Source organism: Pelobates fuscus, chromosome 10 (genome assembly GCF_036172605.1).
Source record: "Pelobates fuscus isolate aPelFus1 chromosome 10, aPelFus1.pri, whole genome shotgun sequence".
In the NCBI taxonomy this organism is placed as follows: Eukaryota; Metazoa; Chordata; class Amphibia; order Anura; family Pelobatidae; genus Pelobates; species Pelobates fuscus.
The window spans coordinates 80,097,741-80,117,724 of NC_086326.1; the positions used below are offsets into that span (position 1 = coordinate 80,097,741).

Here is a 19,984-nt window from a genome sequence, read left to right on the forward strand (position 1 = left end):
AGCCAGATGCCGGCAGGGGGAGGAAGCCGAGACAGGCGCTGTGGTGAACAGTTTTACCCCTTCATGTAAGAGTGAGTTCAGGGGCCTCCTGGCACCATAAAAACATGAAATTGCTATGTCTAAACTGTCCTTTTAAGTTAGTTGTTTTGATGCCTGAAATATTCCTCTAAACTACAATATTTAGTAATTAGTCTGTGTAAATAAGTTACTCTGCTCTCAGTTACATTAAATTTTTATTTTTTTTATTTTTTAATTAGAGGGCCACCTAAACTTTCTCTGCACAGGCTGCCCCATGCCTCACACATACCCCCTAAAATGACAACTTCCCTCTTTATTTAATATTTTGGGAGGTACGTATAAACTAAAAAGGATTTATGTAATTGAATAGAGAGATTCATTTAAAACAATGTCATCTTTTGTGCTGTGGTGGCGGCAGCGCTCTGTTAAACACACTAAGACTTGGCATACTACATCTCAATCAGAGAAGACGTGATGCAGCGCCATCTTTGTGCACCCACACGTGTTACCGCAGAGCTCTGCACGCATGGGCTACGTTCCTTGGTGACGTCGGCACTGTGCGACTTCTCGCCAGCTCTCTTTCCTTCTCTCCCACGTGATCCGGAGTGCTGCAGCGTGGAGCGAGGCCTGAGTTGGAAGCAGCATGGCGGAGCAGCGTTCAGTGCCCAGTGATCTCTTCCCTCACGTGTTGCGTTTTCTGCGCGATAACCAATTCACTAACGCTGCTAAGGAATTCAGCAAGGCTACTGGCGTGGTGAGTAGCATGTCCTGAGAGCCTGGTGTGTTCAGTCCCTCCATGGTTATTCTAAGGAGCCTAGCTCTCTGCCATATATATATATATATGTGTGTGTGGCATTAATTAGTAATTAGAGATAATTAGCATTTACCATTTCTGATGGTTTCTGTTCTGTTATTAGCTTAATGTTATTACAACAATATTACAGTTAGAATGAATTACTCCACCTTGTGCAGTTATTTTGTTTGCAATGTTATATTAAATGTTGTAAGAATTTGTCCTGGGTTTTGTTGTTTTTTTATTTTTTTTTTGTCTGAAATGTGGAATCTCCAAACTTTAATAAACACAGAATGTTTCTTTATAAAATGTTTTAAGAATTACATTACTGTAAATGGAAAAATATTATTATTCGCATATACTTTTTGTAGTGAAAAGATAAAATGTGGGGAAAATTAGAAACCCAGCGTTTTATATTGTACTTCTGCTCTCATTCTGTTCAGTGGAGTCCAGCAGTTGTTTTGGGGTATGTAGTTCAGCTCTTCCATGCATCACATATGTTAAATTAAATTCTTGCAGCTGCACTACTTGGGCTGTTTGTTATAGCCTATCAGGAGAGGTGTAGATATGTGTAATGTTTTCCTCACAGAGTATATACAAGGTAATGTAAAGTCTATTCAATTTCTGACACCATTTTGCGATAGTACTAGACAAGGGGTAGGACCATTAAAGAGACACTATAGTCACAAAAACAACCTTAGCTAGTTTTGGTGTATAGATTATGCCCTTTCAATCTCACTGCTCAATTCTCTGCCATTTAGGAGTTAAATCAGTTTGCTGCCATAGGCACATCTCCCTGCATGAGTTGCACAGCCTTTCTAAATACATGTAAATAAAAGTCAAATTTTTAACCTTCCTTTATTGCACCTTCTGTTTAATTTGGAATTTCTCATCTCCTGCACTGTTAATAGCTTGCTAGACTATGCAGTAGGTCTGAATGAAAGTGATACTTTTTTTTTTCTATGCAGGCTGTATCAGTCTCAGACAGGGTAGCTGTGGTTAGGCCTGCAGAAACAATAGCGATTTAACTTCTAAATGGCAGAGAATTTAGCAGTTTTACTGTAGAGGCATAATCTATACACCAAAGGTATTTCTGTGACTATAGTGTCCCTTTAAGAACCGTTACAAGTCTACTATCTTTGGCAAGTAATACAATTGCATGGAGTACCTTGGATATACACTGTCACTTTCTAAGAATTGTAGAAGTTTGCATTGTGCGAAACTCAGGATCATGGTGGCAGTGACAACAATGAAGAGAGGAAAAGTTCTTTATTAAAATATGTTCATTGTTAAAGGAACACTATAGACACCCAAACCACTTCATCTCATTGAAGTGCTCTGGATGCAGTGTCCCTGTCCCATTTAGTCCTGCAATGTAAACATTTATAAGTTTATACATTGCAGTACTAAGAAAGCCTCTAGTGGCACTTCCCGGACTTGAATGTACTTGAGACAATGCTTTCCTATAGGGAGGGCCTAATGTGCTCACCGCTTTAGGAATACAACTTTGTATTCCTAACACTATAGATACCCTTTAAGAAGTTGTTTCCACTTAAACTTATAAACCAAAAAACGTGGATAGTGAGACAAACTGGTTATCAATTTAGTGCAGGCAAGCCACTATAAATAGGGAAGCACTCCCTGTATCCCTTAACCAAAAGTGCAAGAAAAAAACTGTATACAATACAGAAAATAGGGCGCCACTTATCACCATATATGAAAAAACTGGATATAATTACCCTCCAGCAAATGGGTAGGAATATTCATGTGGAGAATGTACATATGGAAAATATAAAAGTTCTTTTATATTTTCCATATGTACATTCTCCACATGAATATTCCTACCCATTTGCTGGAGGGTAATTATATCAATTTTTTTCATATATGGTGATAAGTGGCGCCCTATTTTCTGTATTGTATACAGTTTTTTTCTTCCACTTAAACTTAAAACATTTTTTGTGTGTTTGTATCCATTACATTAAGCATCATTATTCTGCTTTGCGTTCCTTTAATTTCTGTTTGTGAAGGGGATCTATATCTCTTGATAAAAATATCTCACAACCCCTTAACTATGCACTAAGTATTGTAAAAAAAATAATAATTAGGGAGCCCTCCAATCACAATAACATGATGCCAGGAGTGTCTGTTGCCCCATCCCCCTTTAACCAAGTTCACCGTCCACATCTGTTAGCTCTGCTGAGCAAGTGGAGGAAAACCTCCCAAGACGACTGAGAGGTATTTTTGTCCCATTTATAAAACTGCCAATTTCGATTGAAATGGGTGACTCTAGGCAAAGTGATTTAGCAAGCTGAAGTGCTTTGTGTCTGTGGAATGTTCCTTTTAAAATATCTGTGTGGTTTAAATTTTAGTGAGTTTTTTTATTTAATCAAGAAATATATATATCTATCTCTCTCTCTTTATTCCTTTTTCTTTCCAGAAAGATAATGACCCAAGCCCAGCTTCGCTTGTGGATATATACAGTGATTGGATAAAGTAAGTAATGTTATGCATGCCAATATGACAACATGTGTATCTTCAGTGACCAAAATTAACACAATTTCAACTTCACCATAATTTATGCTTTATAGAGAGAGAGAGAGAGAGACTTGGGTTTGTTTTTAATTCTTGAAAATCTTAAATGTGCTTCTTTTATTAAAGGAACTCTCTCTATAGTTCTAAAACGGTTTGGCTACTTACAATGGGGGGTGAGGCGCCATGGCACTTCTGGCACTGTAGTGGTTATGGTGCCAGTTATGTCATGGCTCCTCTTTCCTCCCCCTCACCCCCGTGGTAAATAGTCAAACTGTTTTAGAACTATAGATAATTTTCAGTGTGTTGGAGTGTTGCTTTAATCAGGATGGCAGATCCCTGATTAATTAAAATTTTTGATATTTCAACTTCCTACTCCATATTGTCAGAAAAAAACAAATAGTTTACCGGCAGTTAGTTATGTACCGAGACAGAATTTTTTTTTTTTTTTAGCTATATTTACAGTGCTTTTAGTGCAATAATAAACGTTGTTTCAACTAAGCCTTAACTCCCTCCTCTCTCCCCCCCCCCCTTTCCTGTTCTTTAGGTCACCTGGCGCACAGAAGAGAAAAACACCTGTCAATGGTGTCCCTGCTAAAAAAACTGTGAAAGATTCCTCCAGCAGTGATGATAGCTCCAGTGAAGATGATGAGCCACCTGCAAAAAAGAAATGTAAGAGAATGATGCTCAGCTTTATTTAAAGTAATGCAATTGCATTATGAACTCAGATCTGTATTCTTAAAGATATAGTGCTCTAGTGTGTAGTTACAAACCGTTACCCACAATAAATATAATTTTGTTAAAAAGCCCTTTCTCCAGCACCAAGATTCTCTTGGCGCTGCGTGCCTCCCTCCCACAATGTCATTCGACAGGCATCACTTTCAATCTGATGACTCAATCCAATGCTTCTCATGGAAAATGCGCAAGCATCCAAATGCTTCTCATAGGAAAACATTAAATTCAGTGCTTTCCAACTAACCAGTTTTGGCATACAGTGCTTTCCAACTAACCAGTTTTGGCATACAGTGCTTTACCCAGAGACTTATTGGGTTATTCATCAAAGTGAGAATTCAAAGTGAATTTCAAATATAAGGCAAAAGTAACCAAAATGGAAGTATAGCTAAGTTAGAGAATTTTTCCGGTTTGGCTATATTAACCTCAAATTTGAAATTCACTTTGAAGTCTCACTTTAGTAAATAATCTTATTAGTAATTTACTACAATCAAATGAGGGAGAGACCAGGAGAACTCTATTACACGTGATTTTCCAGCTCTGTATCATAGCAAATACTGTGACATTCCTCTGGCAAGTACTAAGCCCGAGATATATCCGCATCATTGGGGAGGAGCTCCCCGCTTGGGTAAGTGTTCTTAAATAGGGCCTGTCATGTAGAAGTAGGGTGTCATGTAAGCAGAGGTCTGTGTTACATTAGCGTGACAACCACAAACTGATTGTCACTATTGGTTGTTTGTCACCAGTATGCTATGTGTGCTGACGATGGATGCAGTCTAAGTGCAAAACTGATGTTGGCACCCTGGGCTGCTAGAGGTGGGGTTACACCTCTGGAAGCAAAGTTCTGTATCTCTGTATGTGAAACGTAAGATACAAAAAATATATTTATTTTAACAAAGTGTGACTGGATGCTGCATGATTGACAGCCAGGGGTATAAATGCAGAAAATGTAATTGAGCTACTGTGAATTCAGTAGTAAGATTGCAAGGACATTATTTATGCTGCAAAACCACTTCATTAAGCTAAAATTATTATTTTTTTTACTGTCCCTTTATATGGGGGATATCAGTAATTTAGTCAATGTTCCCAGGGGCCTGTGGTTGTGTGCCCTTGCTACGTATTATGCCTTTTGAAAATGCATGTGCCATCTAAAGTGTTACATTGTGGCTGTATGCACAATACAAACTTGACATGGTCCAGGCTTTTTTAAATTTATTTTATATACCTGCTTGCATGTATTGACAGTGCAGGTATCAGTGATGTCTATATTTGTAACGTGACATACTTTCTAGGATTGTAGGGATATGTGTTGTCTGTTACTGGTTTTGCTTTTAACAATTTGTTTTTATTTATTTTAGCTGTGCCAGCTGGAGCGAAAAAGCCAGCAGCTAAAGCTGCACCAACAAAGAAAGCGGAAAGCAGCAGTGATGATGATTCCAGTGATGATGAAGCAGCCAAGAAACCTCCTCCAGTAAGATCCATTATTTTGAGCTAGGAATAAACCAGTCTGCAATCACTGCACTATATTTAGCTATTCACAGAATTCCAAAACACTGAATGGATCTATAGGTCTTTGACATAGTAAAGTGGCCCTGTCCATCCAGTCAGAACTCACATAGACTTTGTTGGAATTTCACTGAAAGTCCAACGCAGTCAAGACATCATAAGACAAAGTAGGTAATATTCCCTCTGTTTGACAAAATGCGGAGCTAATGCCATCAAGATTTGTCCATTCCCACACCTCTCACTAATGACTACTGTAAGGAAATTGACATTGTATAAGGAGGCTGTGTAAGAGTACAGCACGGATTTTGATTTCTGGCAGATGAAGAGCTGTTCCTGTATGTACCGTTTATCTTTTTGCAACTACATGTTTCAGTCCAGCTCTTGTACGGTGCTGTGAAATTGGTTGGCACTATAATATAAATAATACTTGCTATCCTTGTGTTTGGAGGTCCCATGTGTGATAAGTCTTCATCAAGTACAAGGCATACATACCTAATTATTCAAGAATTAATTTGAGGAGCCAAAAAGCCATGGTGTCAAAAAAATGCCAGTTTAGGTAGATCTGCCCTGGCTGCTACAGATTAGGTTCAGTTCTAAACAGAGTGGATTAAAGCGGCAATGTCCCTGTCTGGGGAATTTACATAATTTGCAAAGACCCCCCCCCAGATGGGGGGTCCAGTGGCAGAGCGTAGGGTGCAGACAAAGGTGAGTTTAACTTACCTGAACCTTTTACTTGTAGATGCTACCATCTTCTCTCGGTGGGTCTTCTTCCGCTCTTGGCGCGAGAGTGCAGCATTGAGGGCTATGGAGGGTTTTGTGAAGCTGCAGTATCCTCTGTAGACTGTTTCAATTCCCTGCAGCCATCAATGGTGACGGCTGGGGGACTGACACTTCTAGATGTCTCTGTATATCTTTTGACTGGTTTGGCTTTTCAGTAATAATTCCACATCGTCAATATGAGTATTTCGCAAGGATTGTATCTTTATAAAATACTGATTTTGCAGGGGCTGCTGACGCCCTGTCAGCTTTAAGTGACTTATGCCTGCTTTGTTAGAAAGAGGATAATTTTTCTGTTTGTATTGAAACAATTTACAACTTTTTTTCATCCCCATTAATTAGAAAAAGGCAACTCCAAAGGCAAAGACCTTAACCAAGACTGCAGCTCAAAAGAAAGCAGAGAGTTCTAGCTCAGATAGTAGCAGTTCTGAAGATGAGTCCGCTAAAAAAACAACCAAATCTCCAGCGACAAAAGGTAAGCAAGAATATTCGCAAAAACATAGGTTAATGTGTCATTCATCCATAATGATGCTTACTATTTATTTATCATATCAAACATTCCTATAACAAATGATCAACACAAGGTGGACGTAGATTTTCAGTTAATAAATCATTGTTAAAAGAAATGTTTGGTAACAAAAGCCATTTTAATTTTGTCTTCTGCACTATTCTGATGTGAGGTTAATTTATTTTCCTTGGCTGCAATGAGAATCCAGATTTGTTGTCTCGGTGTAACGTATACAGTGATGGCGTACAGCTCAGGTTTGACAAAACCATGATTTGTCAGGAGTTGACCAGGAAGTTTTACAATTTGAGGCCAAAATAGCTAAATCCGTAATCTCCCAGACACATTTCAAGCTTGGATATCTTATTGGTTTAATGAATAAAATTGAATGACTTTAGAATTCAAGACCCAACTCAGCTTTCTGTACGAGTTAGGAGGGACAGGTACATTTTCTATTTAAACTGCTGGCAAAAGCCCTGTCTCATAGAACATCCTCTATACACTTTGCATGAACTATTGGCTGCACAGTGAATTCGGTGGCTTCCTATAGAGATATTTAGATCAACAATTAACTCTGTATTGGAGAAATTTATTCACCAAACATTTCTATTATCCAAACTCTAGTTCCTTTATTTCGTACAGCTGCATTTCTCTGCTTAATATTATGCTGTTTAAATTAGCATAAATAACTGCTTTACTAGTAAATGTAAATAATAATATTAACGGATGAGCGAACAGAACTATTGATTCTTTCTTTGATCCTGCCATAGCTGCAGCCTCCAAGAGTACTCCAACTGCAACAAAAAGAAAGAAGGACAAAAGCAGCAGCGAAGAATCAGATGACGGCGCCCCAGCAAAGGTAATAAATGCAAATTATGTCTTATGTGTTTGTCAGAAAGGGATTGTGGAAGGAGGTCTTCCATGAAGAATGTGTAGGTATAACCAAGGCTTAGAATTTGATGTGTTTGTAGTGAGCTCTTTAATATCTGTAACAATACAGAATTTTTTATTTTTTTGTATTTTAGAAAACTCCTGTAGCAAAAACACCACCTGCAGCAAAAACACCACCTGCGAAGTCTCCTGCTGCTGCAAAACCCCAACCAAACAAAGCAGCGGCCGGGAAGAAGGGTTCCAGTAGTGATGACTCCTCAGATTCAGACAGCTCTGATGACGACAAGGCAGCAAAGAAACCAAAGCCAGGTGAGATAAGATGTGCAGCTCAGAACCTCAAGGGCATTCATTTTTATTTATTTTATTTCTACTAAGATGCTACCATGTACAATCTCACTTAGAATGTTATAACTAATAATGTGCGAGACAATATATATTTTTCCTTTCATTATTTAAAGCCCCAGATAAACACAAACTTGTTTCTTTCTTTTCAGGTCTTTACAGTGCAGTGCCCCCACCCTCCAAAAATGTAACTCCTGTGGCAAAGAAAGCCAAAATCGCTAATAACGAACAGCCAGCAAAAAAAGGTAATAACTAATACTTTGCAAATAATGACCTTGAAAAGTTTTTATTTAAACATTGCTTACTGTGAAGATCAATTTAATTGTAAAGGGCAGTATCGTTTGAAATATTAAATAGTTTGCTTTTATGACATGCTCTGGGTTTAATGGTGCTGGGATTTCAAAGCCTGGCCGTTTGTTTTTTAAGGAAAGTATAAAAATAGCTTAATAAAGACCGTTGCAGCTGTCGAAAAGTTGCTGATGTACACTTTGGGCACCTGATTAAATGGACGACACAGCTTTCAAAAGGAAGTGCTAGAATTAGTTTTTATACTTTCCTGAATATATATACTAGTTTGGGCAGAACCGGATTCCTTGCACCCTTCTGTGGATGGTAGTTGCTGTTCTTGATTCTTATTTGGAGTTATTTTGTTTAAGGTACGCCTTTGGAAAGGGAACTGATGTGAACAGTAATGCTGTATTATTTTGTATGTTAAATACACACACACTTGTACATTTATGCCTTATTTGTTTACTTCTGTGTAATTATTTTATTGTACAAGTCACCCTTCCACTCTCCACAGCCAGAGCTGCCAATTACAATAAAGTTGGGTTGCAATCAGCTGTTATCTATCCCAAGATCACGCTCGCCTGCACAGTTGCTGTGTACAGCCTGGCAACCTTTACTTTTCCTTAATAAATCTGAGTAATCCCATAAAGAATCTAATAACTATTGTTCTCTTTTATCCTGCATGGAGGGAATTAGGTCTCTCCTACAGCAGTACTGCAGCTGGAGTGCTTTGCAAGCATTCTTCTTATATTACAGTATGTTATAGCATATATACTGTACTACACAGTCAGGTTAGAATCGTAACCTGATTGCAAGATCTCCTTTTATTTGTTATTATTGTTTAGTATGTTCCAGGCGATTGTTCGCAATTTGGTGTTTCATTGCATTCTTGTTTTAAATCCTGCACTACTAGTCAGGCCCTAAGTTTCTTGCAAGCCTGGATCGTTCATGTTACTTTCACCAGGGGGAGATTATGCTTGCCAGGGCAAAAGATTCTCTCTAATGGCTGTGGAAAGATTTCAGCCCAATTAAAGTGTTTTTTGTTGTTGTTTTTTTTATTTATAATTAAGAAGGAAAACATTCCAGATACCCTCAGTGAGTGGTTATCATAGCGCTTGACTCTGACTTTTATTTTAATGTCTCTTTTAGTTCCAGAGAAGTCACCTGCCTCTGCAACCAAGCCTAATGCTAAGAAAGCGGAGTCCAGCTCAGACAGTGATTCTGGTACGTCTAAACACTGAAAATCATTTAAGGTTCACAAGAGCCGAAAGGTCACCTCACCTTGACATTATGTAGTTGCTTATGTACGGATACGGATGTAATGGCTTAAAGTCAGGCCAAGCATCCTTTCTATGGTTGATCTCATGAAGGGTTTTATGGCAACAGAGTGAAATGCTTTGGGGATATTGTATGAGTCAATACTTTGTAGCATTGTCAGTGTGTGCTTTATCTGCACTCAGAAAACGATAGACTACAAGGCTAAAGTAAAACATACATTTTGAAATAAATGTGGTTATTTGCCTAACTTTGGTATTGACCAAGGAAAGGCAAATTGTAGGCCACAACAATCAAATAATATATATATATATTTTTTTTTTTTTCATATTTGCTATTTTGACCTCAAATGTGCCATAACATTCTTTGTTTTTGGCATACTGATTAAGCGTGACGGTCTCTCCTGTTTCTGTGATGTCAAGCAGTCATTCATATAGGTTTATGTATGCTTTCTGATTATTTTGATTCAGATTCCAGTAGCGACGAGGATAAGAAAACACCGGCTAAACCAGCTAAGACCAAACCTACCCCAAAATCTACACCTGCAGCTAAAGCTACCCCTAAAACGGCACAGAAAGATGCCGATTCTAGCTCTGGTGAGTGGTGCAATGCTAAGCGCGTTCTGGTTCTTTTCAAACCTTTTGATTAAATTATAAAACAAATGTATTAACGGTACGGTGAAGAATGTTGAAAGATAACCAGTATACACCTAAACCATGCTGGACGAGGCTACATAGATGCCAAATGTGCTTTAAATAAACTTAAGTGCAGCTGTTTTAAAAAGGGTCTTACATTTTAAGTTTGTTTTTAGAAACAAAAAAATTGTCTTAATTTTCTTTGGCGAGTTGGTTTTACTCTGCTGATCCCTAAATACAGCAATAATCGAGTTCCAGGTTACTTAAATAGTGGCAGATTAGGGGTGGGGTGGGTACAGATCAGTCATGGAAATATTTACAAAGTGTTTTCTTGTTGTCTAGATTCCAGTAGTGATGAAGAAAAAAAAAACCCTGCCAAGCCAGTGGCTAAAGCGGCTCCCGCCAAGCCAGTGGCTAAAGCGGCTCCCAGCAAGCCTGCCGATAAAGCCACTGCAAAAAATGCAGTGAAAAAAAGTAAAGAATCGAGTTCCGATAGCTCAGGTCTGTGTACATTAAGAGTCTGCATCATGAACAGACGGTGTCCCAAGTTGTTTGGTTTAGTAACCTTGTGAAAGACATTCTTACCAATTTTATACGTAAAACTTTGCCAGTTGTCTAACTGCCATTTATGTATATTAGCTTTTCCTTGCTGCTCAGTTGTGGCAATCTGTATCGACCATATACCAGTTTCAATATCTGGAAAGGGCACAGATCAGGGGTAAGCAACATTCAACACTCTAGATGTTGTGGACTACATCTCCTTTGACTATTTTCCTGCATTATGATTGTAACTGCATTATGGGAGATGCACTCCACAACATCTCGAGGGCTGAAGGTTGCTTAACTCTGTGCTAGATTCTTTTACAGGATTTCAGGATTGGTTAATGCACAACAACTCTGTTGCTTGCATAGTATTTGGGTCTGTTCAAGTTTCTCTCTCCTCTGTAGTGGACTTAAAGGAACACTATAGGGTCAGGAAATCAGACATGCATTCCTGACTCTGTAGTGTTAAAAACACATTCTGCCTCTCTAAATAGAGTAAAATCTTGACTTTAATCCAGTCTGCTGGGGCTGGCTCCTTGACTGACATCATCAGAAGTGAGAATCCAATCTAATCACAATGCTTTCCCATAGGAAAGCATTGGATTGGCTGAAATTGTCCATTCTGATTATCTCAGCCAAAGAGGCGGGCCGTGAACCCTGGCCAATCTGCATCTCATCCTAGAGATGCATTCAATTAAAGGGATTCTAAATTGCCTGGAAAAGAAACCTGTTTTCCTGGCGCTGTAGTATCCTACAGTGCCCCCCTCTCCCGCATGGCTGAAGGGGTTAAAACCCCTTCTGCGTCTTACCTGAATCCGTGCCAATGTCCCTCGGTGCTGGGTCAGGCTCTGCCCACGCTTCTCCCCTGCCAATCTCAGCCGCCGGGGGAGACCTAATGCACTGGCCGTGCATTATTCAATGCTTTCCTATGGGGAAACATCTGACACTGGAGGTCCTCATGCAGAGCATGAGGACGTCCAACATCAGATAACGGACCAAAGGTTTGGATTCCGGAAGTCTCTCTAGTGGCTGTCTGGTAGAGGAGTCAACCCTCAGATGTAATTATTGCAGTTTTAACAAACTGCAGTTATTACCACTGTAGGGTTAAGGGACATGGGACAATGCGCCCAGACCACTTCAATGAGCTGAAGTGGTCTGGGTGCCAACAGTGTCCCTTTAATGCATCTCTATCAAGAAAGTTGAGTGTCTTTATGCAGTGGAGACACTCAATGTACAGCACAGCCCCAGGATGCACCTGTAGTAGCCATCTGAGGAGTGGCCATTGGAGGTGTCTCTAGGCTGTAATGTAAACACTGCATTTTCTCTGAAAAGACAGTGTTTACTGCAAAAAGCCTGCAGGGACTGATAATACTCACCAGAACAAATACTTTAAGCTGTAGTTGTTCTGGTGACTATAGTGTTCCTTTGAAGGTTTTTAATACTCTTTCCTTTATATAAAAATGGTGTTAAAAAATAAACTCTGCAGCAAAAAAGCTTTTTGAATTTAGCTTCTGAATCATGAAAATTGTCAGACTGCCGAATGCAATACAGCATATCTGCGCACAGCACGGCTTGCCTGAAAATTTCCATAGGAAAACACTGAAATCTGGTGCTCTAACGAGCGCTTTAGTGTGACATCATTGCATCAGCAAATTGTAGTGGTTATGGTGCTTGGAGTGTTCTCTTACTTTTTTCTTTTCTTGCTCTATTCTAAAGCTGAATTGCCTAGCTGTATATTTTCCATACTTAATTTTATAGAAGCATATGTTCTCATCCAAGTCACTTTTATATCCTCAAATGAAGTGGACCTTGTTTAGTTTTTGTGGGTGCTTGCATAGCAAGGTATTATGTGCAGTATATGTTTTATAGAACCATAATATTGCTTTGTTTTTTTTTTCTCATCAGATTCCAGTAGTGAAGATGAGAAAGCGACTACTAAAATAGCCAAGCAAACCCCAAAAGCGACACCTGTGAAGGCGTCTGCTAAAACAACCCCCAAACCAGCACAGGCAAAAAAGGATTCTAGCTCTGACAGTTCTGGTGAGTTAACAAAAAATTGGCAAATTTTATACAACACACTTTTAATACTGCAGAAAAGAATGTACTCTACAGCATACTGTAATAAGACGTAATAGGGCAGATGGAACTAGTTCAGATAAGATACACGATATATGGGATACAGCTGAATACCTAAAATGTATTTTTAACAAAACCGTGCAACACCTATAAATATGTCACAGTGCCCCTGCAAAATATTGCACTCACAGACTCCAAATGTTAGAAGCGCCTTAAAAAATCTTTCCCTTAGAAGGGTGATCAGGACCCCTTGACAGGCATTCAGCTCTCCGGATAGGGATCAGGATCCAGGTAGGTAGGTAGGTATAAATTGATTTATTTAATTTAGCCAATATAAATCAAAATAAAATAGATAAAAATAATAAATATTCTCCGGTCATACGCGTTTTGTTTTGTTTTGTTAAGAAACTTCCCCAGGGACCAAATGTCATAAAAACACTAAAAATAAACCATCAGCAAAATGTCAGCCTACCCATCCCTTAAAGGACCACTATAGTGCCAGGAAAACACTTGTTTTCCTGGCTCTATAGGGTCCTTGGGTCCCCCTCGCCCTCTGGGTCCTGTCCCCCACGGCCGTGCTCTAGGGGGAGGAAGGGGTTAATCCCTTACCTTTTTTCCAGCGCTGGGCTCCCTCGGCACTGGGGACTCTCCTCCTCCTCCTTTCCCGTCATCGGCTGAATGCGCATGTGCGGCATAAGCCGCACGCGCATTCAGCCAGTCTCATAGGAAAGCATTCTCAATGCTTTCCTATGGACGCTGGCGTCTTCTCACTGTGAAAATTACAGTGAGAAGCGCGGAAGCTCCTCTGTAGTAGGAAGTAGGGGAACGGTCTGTATAAGGGTTTTCCTGCCGTCCCTTTCGGTCTAGACCTTTGTGCCAATGTTGATACAATACACATTGTATGTTGGTTTTACAAATAAACAATTATTTTTACATTGACTTAAAGACACTGGTAATGAATGCTCATTATTCCTGAAGATTGCCGCTCCCTTAAATATTATCTACTATATAAAGGGATTTGTATCTTTCACAAATAAAATGTCTTAACTTAATATGTTTAGTAAAGTGTGCATACATTTATCATTGTTCGTTTGCTCTAGTTTCGTCTGAACAGAGACTGTTGTAAAATGGCAATAGTATTTCAGAAGCACAGCAAGCAACTGTTGAAATGTAGAGTTTGTACGTTTGTTTTTGTTTAGATTCAAGTAGTGATGAAGATGAAAAGAAAAAAACAGCGAAGCCCTCCACAAAAACGCCTCCTGCAAAGGCTGCTGCAAAGTCCACCCCGGCAAAGACCCCTCCAAAGAAAAAAGAATCCAGTTCAGACAGCTCCGGTATGTGTAACCCCCAAACCCCATCGCATTAAAGAGGAATTGCCATTGTTTGTTTATACCTTGTTTTAAGGCATCTCTGGGTTTGCCCTTACTCAGTGGAGTCAGACATCTTTAATGTCTCTACTTTCTACTCTTTTTTCCTATATATTATGGGGATTTTTTTTATTTTTTTTTCCTTATTTTTATAACCAGAAACTGACATTACGGTTCTTTAAATAGTTTCAGAATAAAATGGCAAGTATTCTGAAAATCCTGTATGGTTCTGCACTTGAAGTTGTGAGTTTTACTTAAGTTTTACCATTATAGTAATTTGGATGGCTTAATCAGTTTTGTGATCCTGCACTAAAAAAAAAAAAAAATGGGATTAACGATTTAAATTTTTTCTGTACATACCCTGGGCTCAATAATGTCTAATGGTAAATTGTAACTATTTATAGATTCCGAAGAGGAAAGTAAAAAACCTACTCCGAAAGTAACACCTAAACAAACTCCAGCAGCAAAGCCAGTACAGGCCAAAAAAGCAGACAGCAGCTCGGACAGCTCCAGTGACTCAGAGGAAGAGGTAAAGAAAGCCCCGGCTAAACCGCCAACCAAGCCCGCTGCAAATGCCAATGCGAAGGCTGCAGCTCCAAAAAAGGCGGCTGCGAAAGACAGTAGCTCTGACGATAGCTCAAGTGAAGAGGAAAGCAAGAAGAAAACTGCAAAATCCCCTGCGGCTAAAGCAGCTGTCAAGAAACCAGTGGCGGTGAATAAAGCCAAGGCTAGCAGTAGCTCCTCATCGGACTCTTCCAGTGACGAAGACGACAAGCCCAAACAGCCACCAGCAAAAAAAGCTAAGCCTGCCGCTCCTAAAAAAGATGCCAGTAGCAGCTCCGAAGATAGCTCAGAGGATGAGAAGGCTAAGCCAAAAACGCCAGCTGCTAAATCCCCTTCAGCTGCAGCAAAGCCGTCCAAGAAAAAGGAAAGCAGCAGTGACAGCTCTGATTCTGAAGACGAAGCGCCTCCAAAGAAAAGTGTTTCCACCCCCAAAAATGCAACTTCTACACCTAAAGTCGCGTCCAATAAAGCAAAGTCCAGTTCAGAGGAAAGCTCTTCCAGTGAGGAAGATGACCAAGTAAATGGTAAATATACATAACACCACACTAGTTTATTTTTTTTAAGTTATTCTTGTATTAGTCCCCACGAGGTTATTAATGAGATGCAGGGCACGGCTTCCTGGGTGAATGGAACTCTGCACTTTTGAAGTTTGTGCATATCTACTTGCCTGCCCACATATGCTGACATCATGTCATGGTTCCTAGTCACATTTAATGTTCTGGTTGTCACAGTGATAATTTGTCATTAACTTTTTTTTTTTTTTTTTTATATTGAGGTATATGGATGACTGTCAGATGAGACATTAAAGGAAATGACATATGTGAACCTCATTTTATAATACAGTGGCTATTGAATGGCCCATAGCACAGAAATAAAGACCTGTATATTAAAACAGCTGGACAGAGAGATGCCCACAAAAACGATGACTAGCATCTTTAGAGGGTAGAAAATGAAATGTCACCAAATGGCAAAGATTACATATCTGTATGTAAAAGATGAGGTATTGCTAGTGTAATAGTTAAGTTGGACACTTAAAGACTGGAAAAGGTCTCCAGTGAGAGATAATGACCGGGCAAGCCAAGTAAGCTCACAGCCCAAGGCCGAATCTCGGGCCAGCAACTTCTGACTCCCAATTTATTGGTTACTGTGATCATTTGTGAGCAGTTTTGGAGAAGACAGCAGGCTTTAGGAATTATATATATATATATTTTTTTTTTTTTGTAATTGAAACATTTGTATACTCGACCTGATCAATAACTTTTTTGTGGATAGCATGTTCACCTTAAACCGTTCTCCTGTTTTTTCTTTTGTGCTTTTTTCTTTTTGACACTTCACTAGTCTTCGTTAATGTTTATGATCACCCTGGTAATGTCGGGTACGCAGTTACAGTAACCAGCAAAAAAGACGTGTATTGGATTGAGGCTGGACAGAGGAGGAAGGGTTAAAGTGGCTATCTCACCTGACTGTTACCCTTCTCCTATTGTTTCCCTCTTCTCTTCCAGAATCTTTTTTTTCAGTTCTAATCTATTTCTCTTCAAAACATAAGACAAAGTAGGGACTAATATGTATTTTCTTACGCTTGACAATCTGGGTGGAGTGTTAAGGCATAGGGCAATCTCCATTTCCTTTGTCAAGTTTTTCAAGCGCTAACAAAGGAAGCAGAGATTGCCTTAAGCTCCACCCTTTGTCAAGATTTGTCAGGCGTAAGAAAAATACATAAGTTAACGTAGTGCCTACTTTGTTTTATGTTTTAAAGAGAAAGATCAGAAAAGAATAGATTCTGAAAGAGGAAGATAAGAGGAAACAATAGGAGAAAGGTACGTTTGAGGATTTTAATTTCTTTTTTTATTTATAATGGCAAAATAAAAAATGCAAAATGGACCATGTAAAAATACAGCTATTTATTCAGACCAAAAGCTATTAAATGCATGAAAAAATGTGTTGGTGGCTTGGGTTTTTTTTTTTTTTTTTCTTTCTTTCTTTCTTGATAAATTTTTCAGGACCTATGTTTCTATAATGTGTAAAACTGTTTTCTAGGTATCTCTGGTAAGAAGAAAAGGAAAAAGACAGCAGGAGCGACCGAACAAGATGAAAAGACGCCCACCAACAAGAAAATCAAATCTGATACCCCAAACACATTTCCCAAGGTTAACAAGAAGGTGAGGAAGTGACGGGCAGCAAATGTATGGACTGTAACTGCAGTTTTACCATTTCAAGTGAATATGTGAGCACCTTTATATTAAAGGTGTGGTTTCATTTTTGTTAAATGAATAAATGAATTGGGAAACTTTTTTCAACTAAATGTCTTCTTTGTGTTTTTGGTATAGATTGTGTAACAGCCCCTGAAATTGCTTCACAGATGTGCATCCATCCTTAGATTATTTCTATATTTTTCGTTCTAATCATTTAAAAAAAAAAATTTGTGTGTGTTTTGGCTTTTAAACATTTTGTTTACTGGGGCTGAAACACACGTGTTAATCTGTATTGCAGTTATCTCCAATGTCTATTGAATTGGAATAATTGTAAAATGTTGATTTGGTGTGGTATCAAAATTATTTTCAGTAGCATTATTTTGTAGAACCATATTACTGTGACAATAAAAACTATTCACAAAGACTGCTCCCTCTATTTAAATAAAATACAAGTTCCAGTACTAATATGTATGTGGTTTGTTTTTCTTAATTGAAGGCCTTTCCATAGTGATCCATGTGACTGCTCTTCATATTTTAGGTTTTGGTTGTGCTTTTGTCTTCTTACATGTGATCAGTTGAATGTTGCCTTGTGCTGAATATTACACAATTTGCCATCATTATGCCTCCATAAGGGTTAGCATAAGAAAAATACTGCTCTTCATCAGTCTGTTACATATATTTGTTTTTGGGTGTGATGCAGGAAGTTCACAAACCTACCCCATTTCGGCGGGTAAGAGAAGAGGAAGTAGACGTTGACCCTCGTATGGCTAATAACTCTTTTGAAGCAAAGGTAAAGTGATATATTTGGTTTCTTATCTCTTCCTTACATTGCTGTTTTTTCTTATTTTAGTGTCATTCACAAAGAATAGAATAGCCTAGTTGCGGGATCAGCAAGGGGGAAAGCTCCTTAAAAAATAGTCCTTGGGTCTGCAAGCCAGAGCACGTTTCTAATGACCCAATTGTGGAACCTTTCTTCTTGTTGGCGTTGGCCATCCACAAAGCTTTATAGTGGAAATAGTCAAAGGGAAGTGGCACTCAGTTTTAAACAAAGCCTTTTTCCAATTACTATGTATTTAGCAGGCATATTTTGAGAAAACATTTTGGCTGCTCTTCAGCATGTTAAAAACAGATCTTCTTTAGCCTCTTCAGAACCAGTTATATTTTAATACTGTGATAGCACCGTTTTTTTTTTTTTTTTGCTTAAAACCGTTTCAGGCCCTTTGGAATTAATAGACCATTCACCGTCCTTCGCTATTTATTTTCATGTGAAAAATGAATTGAAGGGACTCTCCAGTATTGGAGTGATTTCTGTTTTTATTGCATTATATAGTTAATAGGGGAGATTTATCAAACTGTACTATTGTAAATAGTGGTCTAAAGTACTAAAAGTAGAAGAAACTTTGTGGAAACAAGTGGAACTAACAGGCACATGCTATTACATGTTTTAAACCAGTTTTTAGAATGGAATATTTTGATAAATCTCCCCCAATGTGTTTTAGCAAAATATCCCAATGGCAATTAACATAAACTAAACATTACAATTCAGAGTTTTGAATGCAACCAGTGGACTCACATCATCTTTAGTAATATTTGAGTTAAAGCACTGGTGATCCTTTCTTTTTTCTTTTTTACTGTAATATGCTGATTAGAACACTATATATATATATATATATATATATATATATATATATATATATATATATATTCTAAATGTACTGAAATGTATGTCTTAAACAGCAAGACATTTCCCATTGATGCTAGTTTGACCATATAACTACAGCGTTCAACTACTAGTTTCTTCACACCAATATGAATCAATGCGGATTTTACTTTTTAACAGTAGATAAACAAACTGCGTAAAATTTGAGGCAAGTAACCTGCAATTGATTGTGCGGTGCAATCTGTCTATGAGCATCTGTCTGGTAAGCATTCCTGATTATAACTCAAGAGACCGGTTTTATTGTTCTCAGTATACAGGTTTCCGAATGTGTTCTTAAGACGAGAAAAAATATAGCTTATTTTAACACAACTTTTAATCGGTTTAAGGTGTTTTTAAGATGCCTATCCACTACGTGTACATCTTGATCGACTTTAGTGTATTTTTTGTTTAAAGTTTTTTTTAAAGTGCCGTTTTATTCCAGGTATAGTTGTGTTGAATCTGGAATACTGTGCATTGCGACTTTTGCTGAGATTTATTTCTTGTTTGCAGAGAGGAGCATTCGGAGACTGGGGGGAGAGAGCAAATAATGTCCTGAAATTTACAAAAGGAAAATCATTCCGTCATGAGAAGACAAAGAAAAAGCGTGGAAGTTACTGTGGTGGTGCAATTTCTACAACGATTAATTCCATTAAATTTGACAGTGAATAAACAAAGGTTTTAATTAATTGGGTTTCCGGACATTATAGTCCTGAAGTGACTGTTAAGGGGATCGGCACCTCTCCATAAGCAAAAAGATAATTTTACTCACCTTGTCTCCCACACCACGCGGATTGTGTCACAGCTGGCTCCACCTCCATGGCTGAGATCATCAGTCTTGATGATCTCAGCCAATCCAATGTTTTCCCATCGGTAAGCATTGAGAGGCTATTGCGCATGCGCGGCAAAACGCTGTGCTGCGACAATCAGGGTTTTCTCAGAGATGCATTGAATCAATACATCTATATGGGGAATGTTCAGCGTCTCCATGCAGAGCGTGGAGTTACTGAACACCAATGCCACACACTGCAGCACTGCCCAGGGAAGCACCTCTACTGGACTTCTCTCTGAGCTTTTAGAATGCTCACCTTGCAGGGACAGGCTTTAGACACCAGAAGCACTACATTAAGCTGTAGTGATTCTGGTGACTATAGTGTCCCTTTAAACTAACCTTGCAATGCCTTGCAGTAAACAAATGTAGGTTACCTTGACATTCTAGTATTCTAGTACTATGAAATCATTCTGAATCCATCCA

The 19,984-nt window shown here is 38.7% G+C and overlaps 1 protein-coding gene across 2 annotated transcripts; it reads left to right on the top strand.

Annotated features, from left to right (window-relative positions):
• Positions 1 to 585: 585 nt before the first annotated feature.
• NOLC1 (nucleolar and coiled-body phosphoprotein 1) lies at positions 586 to 19,418 on the top strand. Of its 2 annotated transcripts, none has more exons than XM_063435294.1 (17): positions 586 to 772; positions 3,249 to 3,304; positions 3,888 to 4,012; positions 5,431 to 5,543; positions 6,698 to 6,830; positions 7,631 to 7,719; positions 7,886 to 8,060; positions 8,246 to 8,338; positions 9,531 to 9,605; positions 10,127 to 10,252; positions 10,634 to 10,792; positions 12,740 to 12,874; positions 14,110 to 14,244; positions 14,682 to 15,365; positions 16,879 to 17,000; positions 17,734 to 17,823; positions 19,243 to 19,418. In XM_063435294.1, exons 1-17 carry the CDS (start codon positions 662 to 664, stop codon positions 19,399 to 19,401), a joined length of 2,580 nt encoding a protein of 859 aa, XP_063291364.1. In that variant the 5' UTR covers positions 586 to 661; the 3' UTR covers positions 19,402 to 19,418. The 2 variants fall into 2 exon arrangements, with proteins under 2 accessions (XP_063291364.1, XP_063291365.1); XM_063435295.1 differs by having other exon boundaries at positions 9,537 to 9,605.
• Positions 19,419 to 19,984: the final 566 nt, after the last annotated feature.